The 20,219-nt window shown below is 58.8% G+C and overlaps 2 protein-coding genes and 1 non-coding gene across 7 annotated transcripts in view; 2 read left to right on the plus strand and 1 right to left on the minus strand.

Moving 5' to 3' along the window:
- Positions 1-14,258, minus strand: ASL (argininosuccinate lyase). 3 transcript variants are annotated; one of them, XM_038758991.1, is made up of 17 exons: positions 14,240-14,258; positions 12,537-12,595; positions 8,549-8,743; positions 7,801-7,884; positions 7,491-7,547; positions 6,375-6,472; positions 5,370-5,447; positions 4,912-4,989; positions 4,677-4,729; positions 4,294-4,356; positions 3,644-3,758; positions 3,049-3,133; positions 2,623-2,682; positions 2,075-2,158; positions 1,212-1,292; positions 693-799; positions 1-300 (listed from the first exon to the last, which is right to left on the minus strand). In XM_038758991.1, exons 2-17 carry the CDS (start codon positions 12,546-12,548, stop codon positions 156-158), a joined length of 1,395 nt encoding a protein of 464 aa, XP_038614919.1. In that variant the 5' UTR covers positions 12,549-12,595; positions 14,240-14,258; the 3' UTR covers positions 1-155. The 3 variants fall into 3 exon arrangements, with proteins under 3 accessions (XP_038614919.1, XP_038614918.1, XP_038614920.1); XM_038758990.1 differs by lacking the exon at positions 14,240-14,258 and adding an exon at positions 13,668-13,738; XM_038758992.1 differs by lacking the exon at positions 14,240-14,258 and adding an exon at positions 13,490-13,508.
- Positions 11,984-20,219, plus strand: part of LOC119939182 (CGRP receptor component) — a 17,513-nt gene continuing 9,277 nt past the window's right edge. For 2 of the 3 annotated variants that reach the window (XM_038758993.1, XM_038758994.1), the window contains exon 1: positions 17,520-17,571. In XM_038758993.1, coding sequence (XP_038614921.1) covers positions 17,564-17,571 — 8 coding nt within the window. In that variant the 5' untranslated portion in view covers positions 17,520-17,563. Of the gene's footprint in view, positions 12,082-17,519; positions 17,572-20,219 lie in introns of those variants that run through there. The other variant, XM_038758995.1, reaches the window with a different exon arrangement.
- Positions 17,160-17,230, plus strand: TRNAG-GCC. The gene has a single exon. It is a non-coding gene; the product is annotated as a tRNA-Gly (tRNA).

Genomic DNA, 20,219 nt, shown 5'->3' on the forward strand with positions numbered 1-20,219 from the left:
CACGAGTCACTCACTGAACTTTATTTTCTGACTGCGCCGCCGGGCTGGGGTTGGGGACACGGTGGGTAGAGGGGAGAGGACGGGGGTGGGGTGGGGGGCGGCGGGCGGGGAGGAGTGCCCCGGCCTGGCGAGGGTGCCCCGGCCAGATGAGGGTACTAGTCCCTGTGTCTTTGGAGCAGCGATCGGAGCTGCTGGATCTGCCAGTCCACACTGCTGCGGGCGGTGCCCCCCAGGGCCGTGTACTGCTCCACGCTGTTGGCGTAGTTCCACACCTGGCTCACGTCGCTGGCAAACAGGGGGCTGCCGGAGCCGGGGGCGGGCGGGGAGGGGAGTGCTCGGTGAAGGGGGGCACTGTACTCCCTGAGCCTGTGGCCCAGAGGTGTACACGCTGGGGCGACCTCGGGTTTCCCTTCCCCAACCCCCCACCCCCAGACTATAAGCTCTTTGTGGACAAGGAATATGTCTCTTTGTTATATTATGCTCTCCCAAATGTTTAGTACAGTGCTTTGCACACAGTAAGCACTGAAATACGATTGAATGAACCCCCCAGGGAGACCCAGATTGCGGAGGGGTGGGGAGGCCAAGAGGGATGGACCTATAGCTCTCATGCTCTGCCCAACCCTTCACCCTCACTCCCATTGGCCTGGCCTCTCCCAAGGTCCTGTGGTGAGGTCAGGGGGCAGCTGACCCACCTGATGGTCTGAAGGTCCTGCAGCGACAGGTGGTTGAGAGTGACACCTTTGGTCTCAGCCAGGTAGACGGCTTTTCCTGACACCCCGTGGGCTTGGCGGAAAGGCATCTGCCAGGGCAGGAGGCAGGGGTCAACTTCCCCCAGCTCTCTCCCTCCCCGTGCCCCCTCTTGCTTTTGCCATGGTGCCCGCTGGGAGAAATCTCACTGCGGAGAGTGGGGTGGCAGTGGGAGAGGCAGAGGTGGGGGGCAGGGTGTTACTGGGGTGTTCTAGGTCATTAGCTGAAAATGACCTGTCAAATCACCTGCCAACTTGTATGGATAATTTGAGAGTCAACATCTCAGGCATTTTTAAAGGCTGGTCCAAGAGAAGCCTGGTTTGAGTAGGAGCGGCACAGGCATCAGGTGGTGGGGGAGGGGGTTGGCAGGGCTCAGAATTTAAGGCCCGTTTGCCTCCCCCTTGCCCCTCCCCACAGCCCACCCTCCCGCGGCCCTCCCGGGAAGCCATCCTGTAGCAACTCACCCCTTTGCGGACCAGGTAGTAGGCCAGATCTGTGGCCAGCATGTCCGGGCTGAGTGCTCGCTCCATGCTGTCCTTATTGATCTGGGGAGGAGGGTGGGCAGAGGGGCCGGAGGCTCTGTCACCCCTCATCCCCCGTCCCAGCCCCCCACCAGGGCATACTCCTTGTGGCGCAGGTGCTGCAGATCACTGAATCCAGGCCTCTGCCTCCACCTCCAGGCAGGATGGTCTTTCCCTCAGCTCAGCTCAGGCACCCCGGGGGGTGGGGTGCCGGGAGGGAGGGGGCGGCTGGTTCTCCCTGACATGGAGAGGTCTCCCGCCCTTGGAAACAGTAAAAACCTGTTCCCACTGGGCTGCTGCACCCTGCCAGGAACTTCTTCCTTGTCTGCTCAACTGCCAGCTCTTCGAGGGCAGGGATCAGGTTGACCCTCCCAAACCCCTAGTACAGTGCTCTGCACACAGTAAGCACTCAATAAAAACCATTGATTGGCTGAGTAACTGTACTTAGTACAGTGCTCGGCACCCGATAAATGCTCAATCAATACTGTTGATAAATTGACTATGGCTAACCCTAAAACCCTATTGAAACTCAGCCTCCTTCTTCTGGCTCAGGGCCGCCTACGAGGTTACCTGCTGGGCTGCCTGCCAGGCGGCTGGGACCCCCTCCCCTGGGAGGGACTTGAGCTTCCCCAGCACCCCACATTCTCTCCTCCCCTGGCCTCAGGCCCCCTCTGCCCCTTTCACTTCCCACCTTCTCATTTCTACTCCTGCCCTGACCACCGACATCAGCAGGCTCCCCTTTTCACCCGGGGGGGGCAGGGGCGGGGGGAGTGGTTGTGGGGATCAGAAGGGGCGGAAGGTCTTGCCTGCAAGGTAGAAATGACTCCTGTGGCCACCTGAAGGACGGAGCTCACGGTGTCAAAGACATCAAACACGGCCTCTTTGTCCTCCTGGGGAGAGGACAGGGGATTCTGGGGACCCTCCTCGCTAGCTAGCAACAGTGAAGGGGAGAGGGCCCAGCTCGGCCTTGCCTCTGGGGATGGCTGGGACCCATTACAGCCTGTCTCCCTCCCTCCCTGCCTCCCTTTCCGTCCCTCCCTCCTTCCATCCGTCCCAGTCCCGTGCTGGACTGCAGAGGTCCCAGCGGCTGCAGCGGTGGTAGCTTTGACTCTGTGTATTGTCTCTTTCCAAGAGCTCAGGATGACGGAAAAGCTGGCGGGACCAGCCGGACTAGCCGGACCAGGAATGGAGAAGCGGAGCCGAACTCTACCATGCGGTACACACCTCCCTCTCGTGTGGGTTTCGCTCCCCACCCCCCCCCCGACCCCAGGTGCGTCTTCCCTTCCCAGATGTGTCCTCCCCCTGGTTGTGTCCCCCCCAGCTTCTCAGTCATGTGCCTGCCCCAGCCCAATACCTGTAGGTCCTTGTTGTAGGTGCTTGGCAATCCCTTGAGGGTGACCAGGAGCCCAGCGCACTGTGAAGGGTGGGGATTATGGGCTGAGCCAAGCCTCAGCCCTTTTGAGAGGCCAGGGCTCGTTGTCAGCCGTCACCTCCCCGGGATCAGCGAATGTTGGGGGGCACCTCCTAGGGCCTCTCTCCGAGCTTCAGAGACATGGATTGTGCCGAGCCGAGCCCAAGCCCGATCGGAACTCTGAGCCCCATGTCTCTCTGTCTCTCCTGATGGGGTCTCTATTCTGTCACACCGCCCAACCCCAGTGGGGAGGCCAGAGCCTCCAGAGGTGCTCCCTGTAGCCCCAGACTCCACAGAACCTGTGGCCGGCCCTGCCGTCTCTGGGTCGGTGTCTCTCCCTGTCTCTGTGATCTCACCCCAGAGACTCACTCTGCCAAACACACGACCGGCCTTGCTGCGGATCAGCTCCAGGCTGTCTGGGTTCTTCTTCTGGGGCATCAGGCTGCTGCCCGTGCTGCAGGGAGACCCGGGAAGATGGGCATCACCCCCATTGCCCCCCCCAAACCGGGGGAGCCCAGTATGCTGCCTCAGGCCATCTCCGCCACCCTCGACTGCCACCGGAATCCTTGGGTGCCGGCAGCCATGGCAGCCATGATCCAGCGTGGGCCTGGGAGCTGGAGATGCCAGGCTGGATGGCACAAGGTACGATGGCAACTGGCTCCCTGCCCACCACCCTGCCTGCTCTTCTCCCTGCTATTTTTTCTTCCATTCCATCCCCTTCTTCACTCTCCTTATGCAGGTTGGGTTTTGCCGTTGTGGTGCCCCTAACCCAGGTCCTCCTTCTGGGCCAATGGGCACTTGTCTACGGCTGTTTGTCCCACAGAGCCCAACGGGCCGGAGAGCCTGGTGGTTTGGGCCTCCGGGAGGCACTGAAAGCCCCCGCCAGTTGGTGTTGAGCCCTGGAGTTGGGACACCCACGGGGTCCCCATCTCACGCCCCCTCCACCTCTGGCCCCAGTGGGCACCTGTAGGCGTCAGACAGCTGCACAAAGCTGAACTCCTTGGTACCGTACAGGATCAGGTCCTCGGCCACTTTGCTCAGATGTGTCATGCACAAGGAGGCCCAGAACAGGAACTCTGCTGCAAGGGGCAGTGGGGCACAGGTCAGGGTCAGGGGAGAGCCCCCGTCCCCACCCCCACCCGGGCCCCCCCCCCCTCCCTGCCCGGCCCACTCATCCTAAATTCATCCAGTTCTACATATGTCTGTCTGTCTGTTTTCCCCAGCTCCAGCCGACCCCTCAGCCCCTAGCCTGCCTGGACTGCATGGGCATGTGAAGCGGGGTTGAGAGCTGGAGACGGCAGGCAGGACCGTGGATGTGGGATGGGGGAGGGGCCCGGGAGCTGGGAGCGGAAGATGGCAGGCAGGGCCATGTGGACACAGAGGAGTGGGGGGAGAGATGGAGGTGGCGGGCAGAACCACGTACGCATGACGGAGGGTGTGCTGGGAGCTGAAGATGTTGGGCAGGACCATGTGGACATAAGGAAATGTGGCGGGGGGTGAGGGGGCGGCAGCCGGAGACTGCGGGTAGGACTGCATGGGTATCGTCGGTGGGGAAGTTGGGCAAATCACTCAAAGTAAACAAAGAAGCCCGAGAGGGGGCTCGGCCTGACTCACCTACAAAGTCACGCTCACTGGTGGCATCCATGCTATTGAGGGTGATGGCCCCAAAGCTGAGCTCTGATGGAGAGGAAAACAGGGTGAGGGGAGAGGGAAGGTGCTGAGCTGACTCCAGGGCTCCCACAGCTGGCCAACTGGTCAGGACCCCTTTATTCTGGACCCTGCCTGGGGACTGGCTGGGTCTCGTGGCCCAGAGCAGTGGCCGGTCCTGGGTGCGTGGCCACTTGAAGGCTTGGGGAGACCTCTCAGCTGAGGCCATGGAGGTCACTGAGGTGGGTGTGCGCTGAGGGGAAGTGGGCAGTGCTCATCTGAGGCTGTGGAGGTCAGCATCATAGGGGTGGGCTCATAGGGGAAGGGGTTTGGCTCCGGCCGCCCCTCACCTTTGCGCAGCAGCTCCCGATCCACGCCCAGCGGGTTTCCGGCAATCGCTCCGCTGTGCAGTTTGGGGGGGGGGGACGCAGAACCCCGTTACCCAAACCCCTCCCTTTCTGGCTACCCTCACCCAACCAAGGGGAGGAGGAGGTTGTCCAGGACCCAGGCTGCGCCTCCCTCAGGGCTCCCCTGGCCTCCTCCGCTCCCTCGGGTCCCCCCACTCCCACCTCCGCCCCTCCTCACCTGCCCAGAGGCAGCACATTGACTCGCTTCCGCAGCTCCATTAGCCGCTCCGAATCTCGAGTGAGGGCCACCGCGTGGCTGGTTAGGGTGGGCGGGGCAGGGGGAAGGAAGTCCGAGTTAGGCCGGAGCGTGGAGGGGAAAAGGGGAAGATAGTGGCAGGGCCCCGAGGGGCTGGGGCGGATCGGAGGATGGGTGTCCGGATGGGGTCACGGGGAGAGAACGAGGGATGGAGGGAAGAGTTGGGATTGGTGGACGATCCGTCCCTCACCCTGAGGGCGGGTGTTCTGGAATCCCCATTGGGACCACAGTCTCGGGAGGACTGGACATGAAAGGTGTTGCTCAGGGGCTACCTGCAACCAGATCAGACCAGACCAGACTAGACAGCACCATGGGGGCACCCAGGCCAGAGCTGGGCCCGGGGCTGGGGGGGTGGCAGCGGGTAAATGAGCACCCCTCACCTCAGGATCCAATGGCTCCAGCGGATAGGCTGGGCTCTCTGCAGGTGTGTATAGCCGGGGAAGAGGACATCTTGTTCACTGGGCAGGGAGAAAAAAGACTCAGAGCTGAAGGACAAATTGGAGCTTGGGGGCCAGGGGGAGCAGGGAGAAGGAAAAGAGGGCCTCTCCCTTCCTTCTCCTCCTAGCCCAGTCAGAAAGGAATTGAATAAAAATAATGATAATTATGGTATTTGTTAAGCGCTTACTATGTGCCAGGCACCGAACTAAGCTCTGAGGTGGATACAAGCAAATCAGGTTGGACACAGTCCCTGTCAATCAATCAATCGTATTGAGCGCTTACTGTGTGCAGAGCACTGTACTAAGTGCTTAGCACTGTCCCACATAGGGCTCACAGTTTCAATCCCCAGTTTACAGATGAGATTACTAGGGCCCAGAGAAGTGAAGTGACTTGCCCAAGGTCACACAGCAGACAAGTGGCAGAGCCAGGATTAGGACTGGGCTGTGAAGAAACCAGGTGGTGTGGAAGTCCCTAGGAGAATTCAAATAGGATTCCCTGCGACCCCTGTCAGCTCTGGACCCAGCTGTGGGGGTTGCTGGCTGCCACCTGGCCCAGGCTCAGGGTGCCAACGCAGAGGGCGGAAGGGGAGGAGGCCGGGCCGATCCGAGTCTCAGACCTATTGTGTGACTATCGGGTTCCCACCGGGGCTCAGTGGCAGGGCTGGCATGCCAGGCCTCTGTCATCCACGGTGCGGCCCGGCCAGCCCAGAGGTTGGCTCCCAGGGGGGTGGGGGGAATGGCAGGGACCCTGGTGTTGGCACCTGCCCCTCTCTGCCCAGCACTGATGCCGGCTTAATCATTAACAGGCATCAACCCTGACTCCGTCTGCTCCGGAGATCTTTGCCCGCCACTAATTCTACCCCCTCCCCCCGCAGTCCCCCAATGGCTCCCAGCCCTGCTGCCCCCAACCACCGCCCCCTCCCCCCACCCCAGCGGGACAACACTTACGCTGCCGCCCGCTCCACCATGGTGCGAATGAGCTCCAGCAGGTGAGCGGAGAGCGTGGAGCAGGCTTGGCGCATCCAGAGCCTCAGGTCGGTGACCACCTGCAGGGCCGGCCCGAGCCGCACGGTATGGGGAAGAGTAGAGCAGGCTCAGGGGCCCCTACCCAACCGCTAGTGCAGCCCTACAACAATCCTGGCCTATAACAGGGTGTGCTTGCAGCCACATGCATGAACAGGCATTATATCCCCATGCTACACACTACACACACACACACACATGCATGCACACACACACTCACACCACTCCCCCCTCCCCCTACAAAGTTTGTCCACAGGGAGCTGGTACCACCCTGAGGGGGCAGCCACGGCCCTCCCGTTTCTGTGCTGGGCCCCAGGGATCTCTTCCTGCCAACCTGGGCCTGGGCCATCATGATCTTGTCTGGGACCTAGAACTGCTCCCCAGGCCTTTCCCATCACGATCTCATGGCAGAGGCCCTTCTGCCCCTAGACTGGAAGCTCCTTGAGGGCAGGGATTGTGTCTACCAACTCTGTTGTAGTGTACTTTCCCAAGTATTTTGTTTAGTGGTCTGCACACAGCACTCAATCAATATCACTGATTGATTGATTGCCCCTGTACTGGCTGGAGATTATTCAACTGGAATCAGGGGCCTGGGCCAGAGGGGCCAACCCTGTTATTTTCATGTGCAGTCTAGAGAGGTGGGAATAGGGTGGTTGGCATGGGGGCTGGTCGAGGATATCTACCTGGAAGTCCTGGCTGTGCCCAGGGTACACTGGGTGGGTGATGGGGGTGAGGGGTGGAGGAAGCTGAAATGGCGCTTGGCCCAGGGGCCCCTACTCACCGATCCTGGCCACACTCAGGGGGCAATGGGGGTTGGAGGATGGCTGGTCTAGAGGGGTGAGGGTATCTGGATGAGGGAGTTGGGGGAAAATGGCACGGGACCTAGCCTGAGGGGTCCCTCCCAGGTAGTTCTGCTGGATCTAGGGTGTGGCCGTGGGTGGAGGATGGCTAGTCTAGAGGGGCAAAGGGAGCTGGGCTGGGGTCTGGGGCGGTCGGGATGGGGCCCGTCCTGGTGGGGCGGACATGGGGGGAGGTCCCTACCTGGTCATTCCGGCTGCGCCCAGTGTGCAGCTTCCCAGCAGCCTCGCCGATGAGCTCCTGCAGCAGAGGAGGGGCTCTGAGCCAAGTCTCCATGGCCCCAGCTCTCCAGGGTCCCAGCTCTGCCCAACCCTGGCTGGAAATGGGAGCGGCACTGCCCCAGCCTGGGCTGGGCTCCTTCCCTCCTTTGTGCTCCCTGGTGGCTGAGCTGGCCCTGAACTCCCCCGACCCAGGCAGCGGGGCTGGGGGAGGAGAGCCTTGGACGGCCTGGGAGGCCCAGGGGCGGGGGGGGGGGGGGGCGGGCAGTTCTCACCTTGAGCCGCCGCTCGTTGGCCGTATGGATGTCCTCATCATTGGGGCTCACCTTGAACGTGCCCGCAGACCACTCCTCCGCCACCTGGATCGGCAGGGACCCGTCGGGGGTTGGGAGATGGAGGGGACTGGTGTTCTGTGAAATCTTCAGATCATCCTCCTAGTGCTCCCGACCCCTGGGGGTGGCCCAGCTAACGGTGCCACCCAGGAGGGTGTCCTCTGTCCTGGGGGAAGCCTGGCACTCCCGCTGTAGACTCAGCCAGCCCACCTCTCTGTCACAACTCTACTCCCTGTGGCACCCCCACAAGTGAGGAAACTTGACCTGTCCAGACACACCCTCTCCTGGTCCCCCAAGCACTGGCGTCTCCTGAGCTCGTTCAGGTGAGGGGCTGGGGAAGCGGCAGCCACCTTGGCGGTGGAGTAGCCAGTGTGTGGATTCCCGGTCACCCGTGTTTCCTCCCTCTCCAGCCTGCAGGTAGCAACACTGGCTTTCTCCAGGCTCCACTGACCCGGACTCCTTCCTCTCTCCTAGAAAGAAAGGTCCAGCAGCTCTCTCTTCTGGGGCCTTGGCTTCCATCATCTGCCCTTCCGGGTTAGCGGTGTCAGCTCTTCTGCCACTCTTGCGGATAACTGAATGCCGACTGGGCCCCAAGGCAGGCCAGTGGCACCTGCCCCTCCATCCCCACTACCTACCTACCTTCTCCAGGCTGCTGAGGATCTTCTACCTACCAACCTACTGCCCTACCTACCTTGTCCAGGCCACTGAGGATCTTCTCCAGCTCAGCTTCGGTGAGGAGTCCTGCTTTCTCCAGGCCTTTGCTGTAGGCCTTGCTGCCCTGGATGTCTGCCTCCCACATGCGCCGATCGTAGTGGATGGAAGAGTTGAACCTCTCCATGATGGGGTCGACCGAACCCACAAACCGGCCACCCCATAGCTTGTTCCCCTGCAAGAGAAAGGGCAGAGATCGGGGGCAGTTCATCGGTGAAGGCCCGGTAGCCCCGCGGGGGGCTAGGTGGCCTGCGACTTTCCTTGTCCCTGAGACTAACTAGACGGGAGATGAATGCGGAATGGGGACCAGCTTAAGCAGTGGGCCCGAGGCTTGGGGTCCTGAGTTCTAATCCTGCTTCAGGGAACAGCCCTTTCCAACCCCAGAGAGGGTTGACCGGAGCAGCCTCCGCTCCACCCTTTGATGTCCAAAACCCATCAGGGTGGCAGGGAGAGGGCCCTGAGGGGGTGGGTAAGGCCCAAGCAATCTTGAGGAGTCTGTCCATCCATTCGGGCCCATGCTGTCTAGGCCCCAGAGTCCCACCCCAGCCAGCCCCAAGGTAAGAGAAAAGGGAGAAGCAAGTTCCATTCATTTTGGTTAGACCCACCGCCCAGTTTCCTCTTAGATCCTGGGCGGGTGCTTGTTTTCCTATGGGGTCAGCATCCCAGCTGCACCATGTGTCAGGACTGGGGTTCAGGCTGGCATTACCCAATTGCCTCAGAAGTCACAGTTCATGTGACCCTGTGACTTCTCTCCTGAGCCCTCAAACTCCCTCCCTCAGGGAGGGGAGAGAGAGAGAGAGAGAGAGAGAGAGAGAGAGAGAGAGAGAGAGACATGGAGTCTGTGACCCTGGGCGTTTCCCTATCTCAGGGGTCACCTTCTTCCCTGACCCTCCCCCCCCCCCCCCCCCCCCCGGCCTGTCTGCCTGCTGCTCCCTGGACACTGGGCCACTGACCTCTGGACAGCTCTGCTGGGGGTGGCTTGGCCCAACAGACCAATCAGGACCCAGGGATCCCCCCCACCTCTCGCCCCCTCCCCCACTCTGTTGACGGGTCCCTCCCCCTCCTCCCCTCATCATCAGGCAGAACTAGGCAGGGCCCAGGGGTCTGGCTGTTGCTCAGGCCAAACTAACCCAGCGCTGCACCCTGGGGTCAGCGGGATGGGGAGCTACTGGGTGAGGGTGGGGGCCTAAGTTCACCCCAAAAGTTTCCCTAGGACCCGTTAGAGTGAGCCCCAATCCCCTTCTCCCAGGTTGGCTCATTGTGACCGTGGTCATCGCAGGTGATCATCTGGCCGAAACGGTGATGGTGACACCCCCTCCCCTCCACCACCATAGTGACACACACCAGCCAGCACCGATCCACCCATGCAGCCAATCCTCAGAACAGGTAAAATAGAATCAAACTGACCTCTGCCCCGGGGGGGACGGCTCCGGCCCCTCGCCCCCCAGCCAAACCTTGGCCGACGGATGTGGGGGGCCAAATGTTGCCCCTTCCCCCCTCTGTCCACATTCTGGCCGGGCCCTCCCTTCCGGCTGCCAGTGAGACCAGCTACTTGGCAAGGGCAGAGGATGGGGACCTGCATAGTAGGGGTGATGGTGGTGGGGGGATGACGTCCTTTCCCTGCTACTCACAGGCCCTCCTCTCACTAGCCATAACAGGGCTTCCCCCCAAGACCTGTTTGACCTGCCCCGGCCTGCAGGGACGGGAAGGCTGGGGTTCCCTGGGAGCAGTGAACGCTATTTTTGAGCCTCTGCAGGTGATGCCCTGGAGATGTCCTCTTTCCCCTTGGTGTAGGGGGAAACCTCGGAGCCCCTTGGAGGTACTACGGCACCGGAGAGGCACAGGGAAACGCGACTCACGTTGGACACTGCCGTGTCCCAAGTCCCTGCCCTGACTTAAGAGGTCAGACGGTGGGGCTGTACTGCCCCGCTGCCCCTCTGTGGCCTGTCCTGAAGTTGGAACAGGTTGGGGACACAGGGGGAGCTTGCCGTGCTGAACCCAGAACCTGGTCCTGAGCTGAGAGTGGCTGCCTGTGCAAACATGCCCCACCGCCCTCATCCCCACCCCAGAAGTGTGTTTTTGCTGTGGGAGGGAGCTGAAACCACCAAAACAAGCCTAGGTGGGAAGCCAACCCTGACAGGCTGCGGACGGGGTCAGGATGGGTCACACAGAGCTAATAATAATTGTGGTATTTGTTAATAACTTACTATGTGCCAGGAACTGTACTAAGCACTAGGGTAGATACAAGGTAATTGGGTTGGACACAGCCTCTCTCCCATATAGGGGCTCAGAGTCTTAATCCCCATTTTCCAGATGGGGGAACTGAGGCATAGAGAAGTGGAGTGACTCGCCCAAGGTCACACAGAAGTGGCAGAGCCGGGATTAGAACCCACGTCCTTCTGACTCGTAGGCTTGTGCTCAATCCACTAAGCCACGCAGCTTCTCTGAGCTCATCCCCCGCCTTCCACTCCCCCCAGTTCCTAGGCTATAAATAGCCCTTTCATCCAATGCTCAAAACAACCGCAGACTCACGTGCGTGCCCGGCCTCATGCCCAGCGGGCAACCGCAATTATCATTATGCCCATTTTATAGGTGGAACAACTGAGGCCCAGAGTAGGGGAAGGCACTTGCCTTTGGGGCCTCACACCAAGTCAGGGTTAAAAATAGAAGTAGGAGTTGGGCTGTGCACCCCCTGTTCAGGTCAGCTGGGTGGAAACAGACACTGGAGCAGCCGGACCCTACACCGGCCTCTTCTCCCCAACTGGGGAACCCAGTTTTTTGGGGTGACCAGGGAGGGGCGGAGTCTCAGGATGCGGAGAGACGACAGGGGAAAGGTGGGGCCCCAAGCTCAGAATTGGGAAGAAAAATCAGAGAAGAGCAACCAACACCAAATTCCACGAACTAATAAAAACCGGTGAAGGGGAAGTAGACAGGGAGCACAGCGGGGACGGAGGGAGGTGAGGAGCCAGGAACCCAGCCAGTGAGAAACGGAGGGACTCAGAGACGGCTGGCCCGGTAGAGAGCCGGACAGTGGAACCGTTTTGGGGACGGGGTCTGCCCAGTACGGCAGTTGACTCATCCTGTGCTGTGGGTGGGAGAATAGGCCACTTGGCCTGGGGGACTCTGGATCCGGGCCACAGACAGGTCAGTGATCGGAAAGGAAAAGCCTGAAGTCTTTTCTGGGGGCGGGTCTTCTGGAGCCGACGACGTCCAGGTCGGCAGGTCGTTAGGACATGCCGATGGCCAGCGGTCACCCCTCAAACAACTTAAAGTCGCGGAGGACAGGTCGCCACGAGCCCGATGTTTGTGACGGCAGGACTTTGAGTCACAGCCGGTGCCCAAGCCGGCAGGTTGGCCAGCGGGCGGCACATCTGACCGGGGCCCGGCTTCTGCCTCCGCTCGCCGCCCCGCTAGGTGACCTCTGCAGGGTTACTACAGACCCCTTCGGCTACAAGTCCTCGGTGCTTTTGGCGATAGGGGGTGGGAACCTAGGAGCTAAACCCGGAGGCTAGTGTGAGTATGTGGGATGGAAGTGACCAAGGTCACCCGGCGGGGGTCAATCGATCAGAGGAAGAGGGCAGGCCGGACGGGCCCACTAGAGGGGTCAGGATTGAAGGAAGTCCAGGCTAGGAGTCCGTCCTAAAACTGAACTTCGGTCATAGGGTCGAGTGGAACGGGGGAGGGGGTTAGGGGCCGGTGGGCGAACGAGCAAGAAGCTTGGCCTGGGGTCTTTCTCCCGGGCACGGATGCTCTCGGTCAGAAAGTGGCTCAGATGACGGAAGGCAGAAACGCAGGGCGCCTCGGAGCCGCGCCCCCACCTTCTCACCCGCCCGCTCCCGCCTCACCCCAACCCAAGCCCAGCCGGATCGGCGAAGCGGGGATGGCCGGACCAGGGGTCTGACGGAGGGCGGGGTGGACGCGACTGGCCCGAGTTGGGCCGGCAGGGCCCTGGGCCGAGGCTCACCTACCTCGGATGCCATTTGGAGGGTCCGTCTCCCGCCCGTGCCCAAACGTCAGTCCTGGCAACCTGCAAGGGGAACGGGGAATAGGGCCATACAGCCGCGGCCTGCGCCCGCCCCGGCCCCGCAAACCCGCCCCTGCCCCAGCCCCGCTCTGGCCCGCATCCCCTCTGCCTGCCGTCTCTGCACCGCCTCCCCTCTGTGTGGGCCCTCTGCCCCACATCCCCTCTGTCTGCCCCCTCTGGCCCGCATCCCCTCTGTCTGCCCCCACTGCGCCGCCTCCCCTCTGTGCGAGCCCTCTGCCCCACAACCCCTCTGTCTGTCCCCTCCGCCCCACCTCCCCTCCGTCTGCCCCCTCTGCCCCGCATCCCCTCCGTCTGTCCCCTCTGCCCCACCTCCCCTCCGCCTGCCCCCTCTGCCCCGCATCCCCTCCGTCTGTCCCCTCCGCCCCACCTCCCCTCCGTCTGCCCCCTCTGCCCCGCATCCCCTCCGTCTGTCCCCTCTTTGCCGCCTCCCCTCTATCCGTCCCCTCTGCCCCACCTCCCCTCTGTCCGTCCCCCCTGCCCCACCTCCCCTCTGTCTGCCCGCATCCCCTCTGCCTGCCCCCTCTGCCCCGCATCCCCTCTGTCTGCCCCCTCTGCTCCGCATCCCCTCTGTCTGCCCGCTCTGCCCCGCATCCCTTCTGTCTGTCCCCTCTTTGCCGCCTCCCCTCTGTCCGTCCCATCTGCCCCACCTCCCCTGTGTCTGCCCCCTCTGCCCCGCATCCCCTCCGCCTGTCCCCTCTTCGCCGCCTCCCCTCTGTCCGCCCCGCCTCCCCTCCGCCTGCCCCCTCTGCGCCGCCTCCCCTCCCTCAGTCCGTCCCCTCTGCCCCACCTTCCCTCCGCCTGTCCCCTGCGGTCTCCGCCGCCTGTCTCTGCGCGCAGCCCCTGTCCCTCTCCCCGCGCCCCGCTGCCGGTCCTCACCGCTCCTTAGGGGGAAGTGGCTCAGGGCGGCGAGTCCCGATTCCCGGCCCCCGATTCCCGGCCCCCGATTCCCGGCCCCCGATTCCCGGCCCCCGGCCCCCGGCCCCCCCCCCCCGGCCCCGACCCCCGGCCGCCCCCCTCCGCTGTTTCCAGGGAGGGTCCGCCCGGCCCCCCTCACCCGCACGTCACCGCGGGGCTTCGGGAATCCCGGTCCCGGCGCCCGGAGGCTTTCATGGCCCGAACTGGCTGACGGCGGCGAGGCCCCGCCCCCCTCCTCCCGGCCCGCCCCCCGGCCCGCCCCCCGGCCCGCCCCCCGGCCCGCCCCCCGGCCCGCCCCCCGGCCCGCCCTGCACCAATCGGGCCGCCGGGAGAGGAGGGCGGTACAAAGAGGGCGGAGAATCTGCAAGGGAAAAAGGGAGGAGAAGGAGGAGGAGGAGATCTGCGGAGCGAAGTCACGATCAAACAATCGTGTTGTGAGAAAGCAGCGTGGCCTAGGGGCTAGAGCACGGGTCTGGGAGTCGGGAGGACCCGAGCCGTGTCGGCTGTGTGACCTTGGGCAAGGCACTTCACTTCTCTGGGCCTCAGTTGTCTCGTCTGTACAATGGAGATTGAGTCCCATGTGGGACAGGGACATTGTGTCCAACCTGATGAACATATCTACCCCAGCGCTTAGAACAGTGCTTGGCACATAGTGAGTGCTTTATAAGTACCATAATTGTTATTATTAATTATGATTTACTGAGCGCTTACTGGTGCGGAGCATGCGCTGGGGAGAATCTACCAGAGGCAAATGCCTTCGCCTTTCCCCAACCCTGTTCCCCAGCTCCTTCTTCTGGGAAAAAACTACATGCCCATCTCGGTCTAACTCCACAACTGGAACTGTTGGTGCCGCAGGAGCCTGGGGACCTCTTCCCAATGGGGGAGGGGTTGGAATCATACCATCTCATTGTCACAGACGCTCGGCATCGCCATTGTTACCCGTGCCCTGTTTCAGATCGTGGGTCGGTAGCCTGGACCCTGGAAGGGGGCGGGGGACATGCCATGCCATGCCACGGCACGGCAGGGCGGGGCGGGGCGGGTATGTGAGACTGTGAAGGGAGGAGGAAGGAGCGTGAGATAACCGGCCAGAAGAAAGAGCCCGGACTTTGGAGTCAGAGGTCAGGGGTTCAAATCCCGGCTCCGCCAATTGTCAGCTGTGTGACTTTGGGCAAGTCACTTCACTTCTCTGGGCCTCAGTTCCCTCATCTGGAAAATGGGGATTGGGACTGTGAGCCCCCCGGGGGGACAACTTGATCACCTTGTAACCTCCCCAGGGCTTAGAACAGTGCTTTGCACGTAGTAAGTGCTTTATAAATGCCATCGTCATTGTGTATATATGTTTGTACGTATTTATGGGAAACAGCGTGGCTCAGCGGAAAGAGCCCGGGCCTTGAAGTCAGAGGTCATCGGTTCAAATCCCGGCCCTGCCACTTGTCAGCTGTGTGACTTTGGGCAAGTCACTTCACTTCTCTGGGCCTCAGTTACCTCCTCTGTAAAATGGGGATGAAGACTGTGAGCCCCACATGGGACAACCTGGTCACCTTGTAAATTCCCCAGCGCTTAGAACAGTGCTTGGCACGTTGTAAGCGCTTAATAAGTGCCATTATTATTATTATTATTATCCCTGTTCACGTCGCTTGTCATTATAGAATTGATCTCAACCTGGTCTCTTTCTGATGGATTGATCCTAATCCATCAGGGTGGCAACCCTGGCCCCCGAAGAGATGGAAACCTGATGCCGCCAGGGGCAGCTGAACTGTCAGTGTGTCGAGGCCGTGGACCGACAGAGTCAGAGGGTCACAATGGCCTTTTCCTGGCCTTTGGGATGGCTGCCCGGCCAGTGACCCTGCCCCGCTGATGATGCAGTTGTTAAAGAGACAATATTTGATTAGATCACAAACACCTAGAGGGCAGGGACGCCTCTCTTTGACCTTGATCTCCCCAGCTCCCAGTAATACCCTGGGGATACTTGTACGAGGATGGCGATGGAATTGGTTTAACTGCTTTTGTTTTTATGTTTACAACGAAGGGCCTTCTCAGCTGGTTCTTTCCAGGAGAGGTGCGTTCACTCTTCCTTGAGCTATCCCATCAACTTCCCCAGGCCAGGCAGAGTCTTCCTGAAGGCACTAATATCAGCATTTAGTTAGGAAAGTGAAAATCAGACCTCTTAGAGGGGAGCATGAGGGGCAGAGGAGCTGATTTGGGAATGATAAAGAACAGCGAATGGCATAAATAGAAAAGAAACGCCATTGTATGAAATGTAATGATTGAGCTCCCTTAGACAGAATCTTCTACAGAATCTTAGATTGAATCTGCCAGAGACAATGACTCTACCCCCATACAAAGCCTTAATCAAAGCGAATCTCCAGGGGGCCTTCCCTGACTAAACACCCCGTTCCTCTTCTCCCACTCGCTTCTGCGTCGCCCTGATTTACTCCCTTTATTCATCATCCCCATTCCAGCTCCACAGTACTCACGTCCATATGTGTAATTTATGTATTTATGTTTATATCTCCCCCGTCTGCCTTTAAGCTCGTTGTGGACAGGGAATGTGTCGGTTTATGTTCTATTGTGCTCTACCAAGAGCTTAGTACAGTGCTCTGCACACAGTAAGCGCTAAATGAACACGACTGAATGAATGAATGACGCTACGGAAGACGCACCTAGAAAGGTTAGAGACCAGTACGGCTCTGTACATGCAGTAACCAGTCGGTGATAAAGGATGACAAATGTATAAAATATAAGTGATTCAATCAATCATATTTATGGAGTGCTTTCTGTATGCAGCGCACCGTATTAAGTGCTTGGGCGAGTGCAATTTAAGTGAGTTGGTAGACAAGTTCTCTGTTCACAAGTAGCTTATGGTCCAGAAGGGGAGACAGACATTCATAGAACTAAATGGCGCATATGTACATAAATCCCAGCTCCACCAGTTGTCAGCTGTGTGACTTTGGGCAAGTCACTTAGCTTCTCTGTGCCTCGGTTACCTCATCTGTAAAATGGGAATTGAGACTGTGAGCCCCCCGTGGGACAAACTGATCACCTTGTAATAATAATAACGATGGCATTTATTAAGCGCTTACTATATGCAAAGCACCGTTCTAAGCGCTGGGGAGGTTACAAGGTGATCAGGTTGTCCCATGGGGGGATCACCTTGTAATAATAATAATAATAATAACAATAACGATGGCATTTATTAAGCACTTACTATGTGCAAAGCACTGTTCTAAGCGCCGGGGAGGTTACAAGGTGATCAGGTTGTCCCAGAGGGGGCTCACAGTCTTAATCCCCATTTTCCAGATGAGGTCACTGAGGCACAGAGAAGTGAAGTGACTTGCCCAACGTCACACAGCTGGCAACTGGCGGAGTCGGGATTTGAGCCCATGACCTCTGACTCCAAAGCCCGGGCTCTTTCCACTGAGCCACGGTACTCTCCCCAACGCTTAGAACAGCACTTTGCACATAGTAAGCGCTTAACAAATGTCACCATTATTACTATTATTATTACAATAAGTGTTGTGGACCTGAAGGAGAGACGAATAAAAGGTGCCAACCCAAATGCGACAATAAGAAAAATAAGCACCATTTTATCAATGCTAAATAGGTCACCGTGAAAACCGTCCACAAGTTGGCATTGGTGGTTCAGTGGTAGAATTCTCGCCTGCCACGCGGGAGGCCCGGGTTCGATTCCCGGCCAATGCAACGGCGTCATTTTTGATGAGTCTTTCATTTTGCCATCGGAGTTTCGGTTTTTGGAAGCGCCAACCTTCCGGTAAATGGGTAGGGGCGGACAGTCGCGACAGTGGGGATAACTGCGGTACGATCTGGGGGCCCCCATGAGCAGGCCCCCGACGGGGCGGGGACGGGTTCGGGGCGGGGCGCGGTGCTCGGCGCGGTGCTCGGCGCTGCTTCCGGGAGGCCTTGCTGAGGCCGGCTCCGCGCGCCCCCGCGTAGCTCTCGGCGCGTCCCCGAGCGGCCCCGCGGAGGATCCAGCCCGGATCCCCCGAATCCCCCGACCCCCACGGCGGGGACACGATGGAAGTGTAAGCGGGGGCCCTGGGCTGGGGGCCGGGGGCGGGGGGGGGGGCCCGAGGGGGGGGCCCTCGGGGGGCCGCGGTCACCGCCCCCACCCCACTTGGAGGCCGGAGAGGCCTCAGCAGGGCCCTCCCGTCCTCCCTGCGGACCTGCCTGGAGCCCCCAGCCCAGGCTGCACCCCAGGGGCCACCAATCAATCAATCAATCGTATTGATTGAGCGCTTACTGTGTGCAGAGCACTGGACTAAGCGCTTGGGAAGTACAAGTTGGCAACGTAGAGAGACAGTCCCTACCCAGGGCTCGGGGAGCTCGGAGAGCTCGGAGAGACTCTCCGGCCCCCCCCAGCAGTCACTCACTCACTCAGTCGTATTTATGTTGCGTTTACCGTGTGCCGAGCATTGTACTGAGCGCTTGGGAGATTACAATACAGTGATAATCAGCTCTCTTCCTCCCTTCAAGGCCCTACTGAGAGCTCACCTCCTCCAGGAGGCCTTCCCAGACTGAGCCCTTTCCTTCCTCTCCCCCTCGTCCCCCTCTCCATCCCCCCATCTTACCTCCTTCCCTTCCCCACAGCACCTGTATATATGTTTGTACATATTTATTACTCTATTTTTTTATTTTACTTGTACATATCTCTTCTATTTATTTTATTTTGTTAGCATGTTTGGTTTTGTTCTCTGTCTCCCCCTTTTAGACTGTGAGCCCACTGTTGGGTAGGGACTGTCTCTAGATGTTGCCAACTTGTACTTCCCAAGTGCTTAGAACAGTACTCTGCACACAGTAAGCGCTCAATAAATACGATTGATTGATGTTGCGCTTACCGTTTGCCGAGCACTGTACTGAGCGCTTGGGAGATTGCAATACAGTAATAAGCAGACACATAGCTGCCTGCCCACAACGAGCTTATAGACTATAGGGGGAGGGAGACATTAATATAAAGAAATAAAATTAAAGATATATACATAAGTGTTGTGGGGCTGGGAGGGAGAATGACTTGTACTTCCCAAGCGCTTAGTACAGTGCTCTGCACACAGTAAGCACTCAATAAATACGACTGAATGAATGAATGAATAAAGGGAGTAAGTCAGGGTGATGCAGAAGGGAGTGGGAGAAGAAAGGAGGGCTTAGTCAGGGAAGGCCTCCTGGATATATATACCTGTATACATATACACATATGTATATATGTATATATACATATACACATATGTATATATGTATATATACATGTATACATATACACATATGTATATATGTATATATACATATACACATATGTATATATGTATATATACATATACACATATGTATATATGTTTGTGCACATTTATTACTCTATTTTACTTGTACATATCTATTCTATTTATTTTATTTTGTTAATATGTTTGGTTTTGTTCTCTGTCTCCCCCTTCTAGACTGTGAGCCTGCTGTTTGGGTAGGGACCGTCTCTTTATGTTGCCAACTTGTACTTCCCAAGCGCTTAGTACAGTGCTCTGCACACAAGTGCTCAATGAATACGATTGATTGATTGATTGGAGGAGATCTGCTTTCAGTAAGACTTTGTATGGGACTGGAGTCATTGTCTGTGGGATATGAAGGGGGCAGGGTTTGATCCAGGCCAGAGGCAGGATGTGGGCGAGAGGTCCTCCTCAAGATTGATCAGATTGGGGTACAATGAGAAGGTGCATTCATTCAATCGTATTTATGGAGCACTTACTGTGTGCAGAGCACTGTACTAAGTGCTTGGGAAGTACAAGTTGGCAGCATATAGAGACGGTCCCTACCCAACAGCGGGCTCACAGTCTAGAAGGGGGAGACAGACAACAAAACAAAACATATTAACAAAATAAAATAGAATAAATATGTATAAGTAAAATAAATAAATAGAGTAGTAAATACATACAAACATATATACAGGTTGGCATTAGAGGAGTGAAGTGTGTGGGCTGGGTTGTAGTAGAAGAGTAGTAGGAGGGGCATGATGATTGAGTGCTTTAAAGCTGTTGGTTAGAGGTTGGTTTTCCTTGCCCAGGAGGGGGCTGCCTGTTGTGACCTGAAAGGGGTCTGGGCGCCCCCTCCCCCCTGCCCCCCCCCACCCTGTAGGTACCCACAGCCCCTCACCGGTGGAGGGCTCGACTCCGATTCCTACTTGTGTAAGCCGTTTTCCCCTGAGGCCTCGTTTCCCCTTGGACCTGAATTTGTGAGCTTCCACAGGAAAGCCAAATTGCAGTATCATTGTTTTCTAGAGAAAAATTATCTGTGTAGTTTACCATTTGGTCTTTGGGAGGAAAGGCCTTGTATTATAGTAATCCTCCGGTTGCCACCTGCTCAGAGCTGCCGAGGAAGGAGAGGAGGCCGGGTTGGGGGGCTTGGCGGACAAGAGTCTCGCTGGCCGTCGGCGTGCCACCATGCGGGCCGAGAGGCATCCTGGCCCCAGGATTGGGTTCCATCCAACCGTTTACCCACGGGCACGGGCGCCAGGGGTTGCGGTTGCCCGACGGAAGGCGTCCTTTCCTCCTGTACCTCCAAGACCACTTCTGCCCCCAGCCTGCACGTCCTCTCCCCTCGCCACGGGGCCTTTTGGTCCCCCAACCTGCCACCGTCCTCCGCCTGTGGCGAGTAGGCATGGGTGAAATCGGCCTCCCGCCCGTCGGGATGA

The sequence above is a fragment of the Tachyglossus aculeatus genome, chromosome 17, assembly GCF_015852505.1.
Source record: "Tachyglossus aculeatus isolate mTacAcu1 chromosome 17, mTacAcu1.pri, whole genome shotgun sequence".
Classification (NCBI taxonomy): Eukaryota; Metazoa; Chordata; class Mammalia; order Monotremata; family Tachyglossidae; genus Tachyglossus; species Tachyglossus aculeatus.

Bases quoted from the DNA above. Each gene is read 5' to 3' on its own strand.
- ASL (XM_038758991.1), bottom strand. The intron at 2,159-2,622 runs GTATTGGGCTGG...TCCTCTCCCCAG, and splicing joins CCTACAACAAGGACCTACAG to GAGGACAAAGAGGCCGTGTT. The intron at 301-692 runs GTGGGTCAGCTG...CGGCTCCGGCAG, and splicing joins CAGGACCTTCAGACCATCAG to CCCCCTGTTTGCCAGCGACG.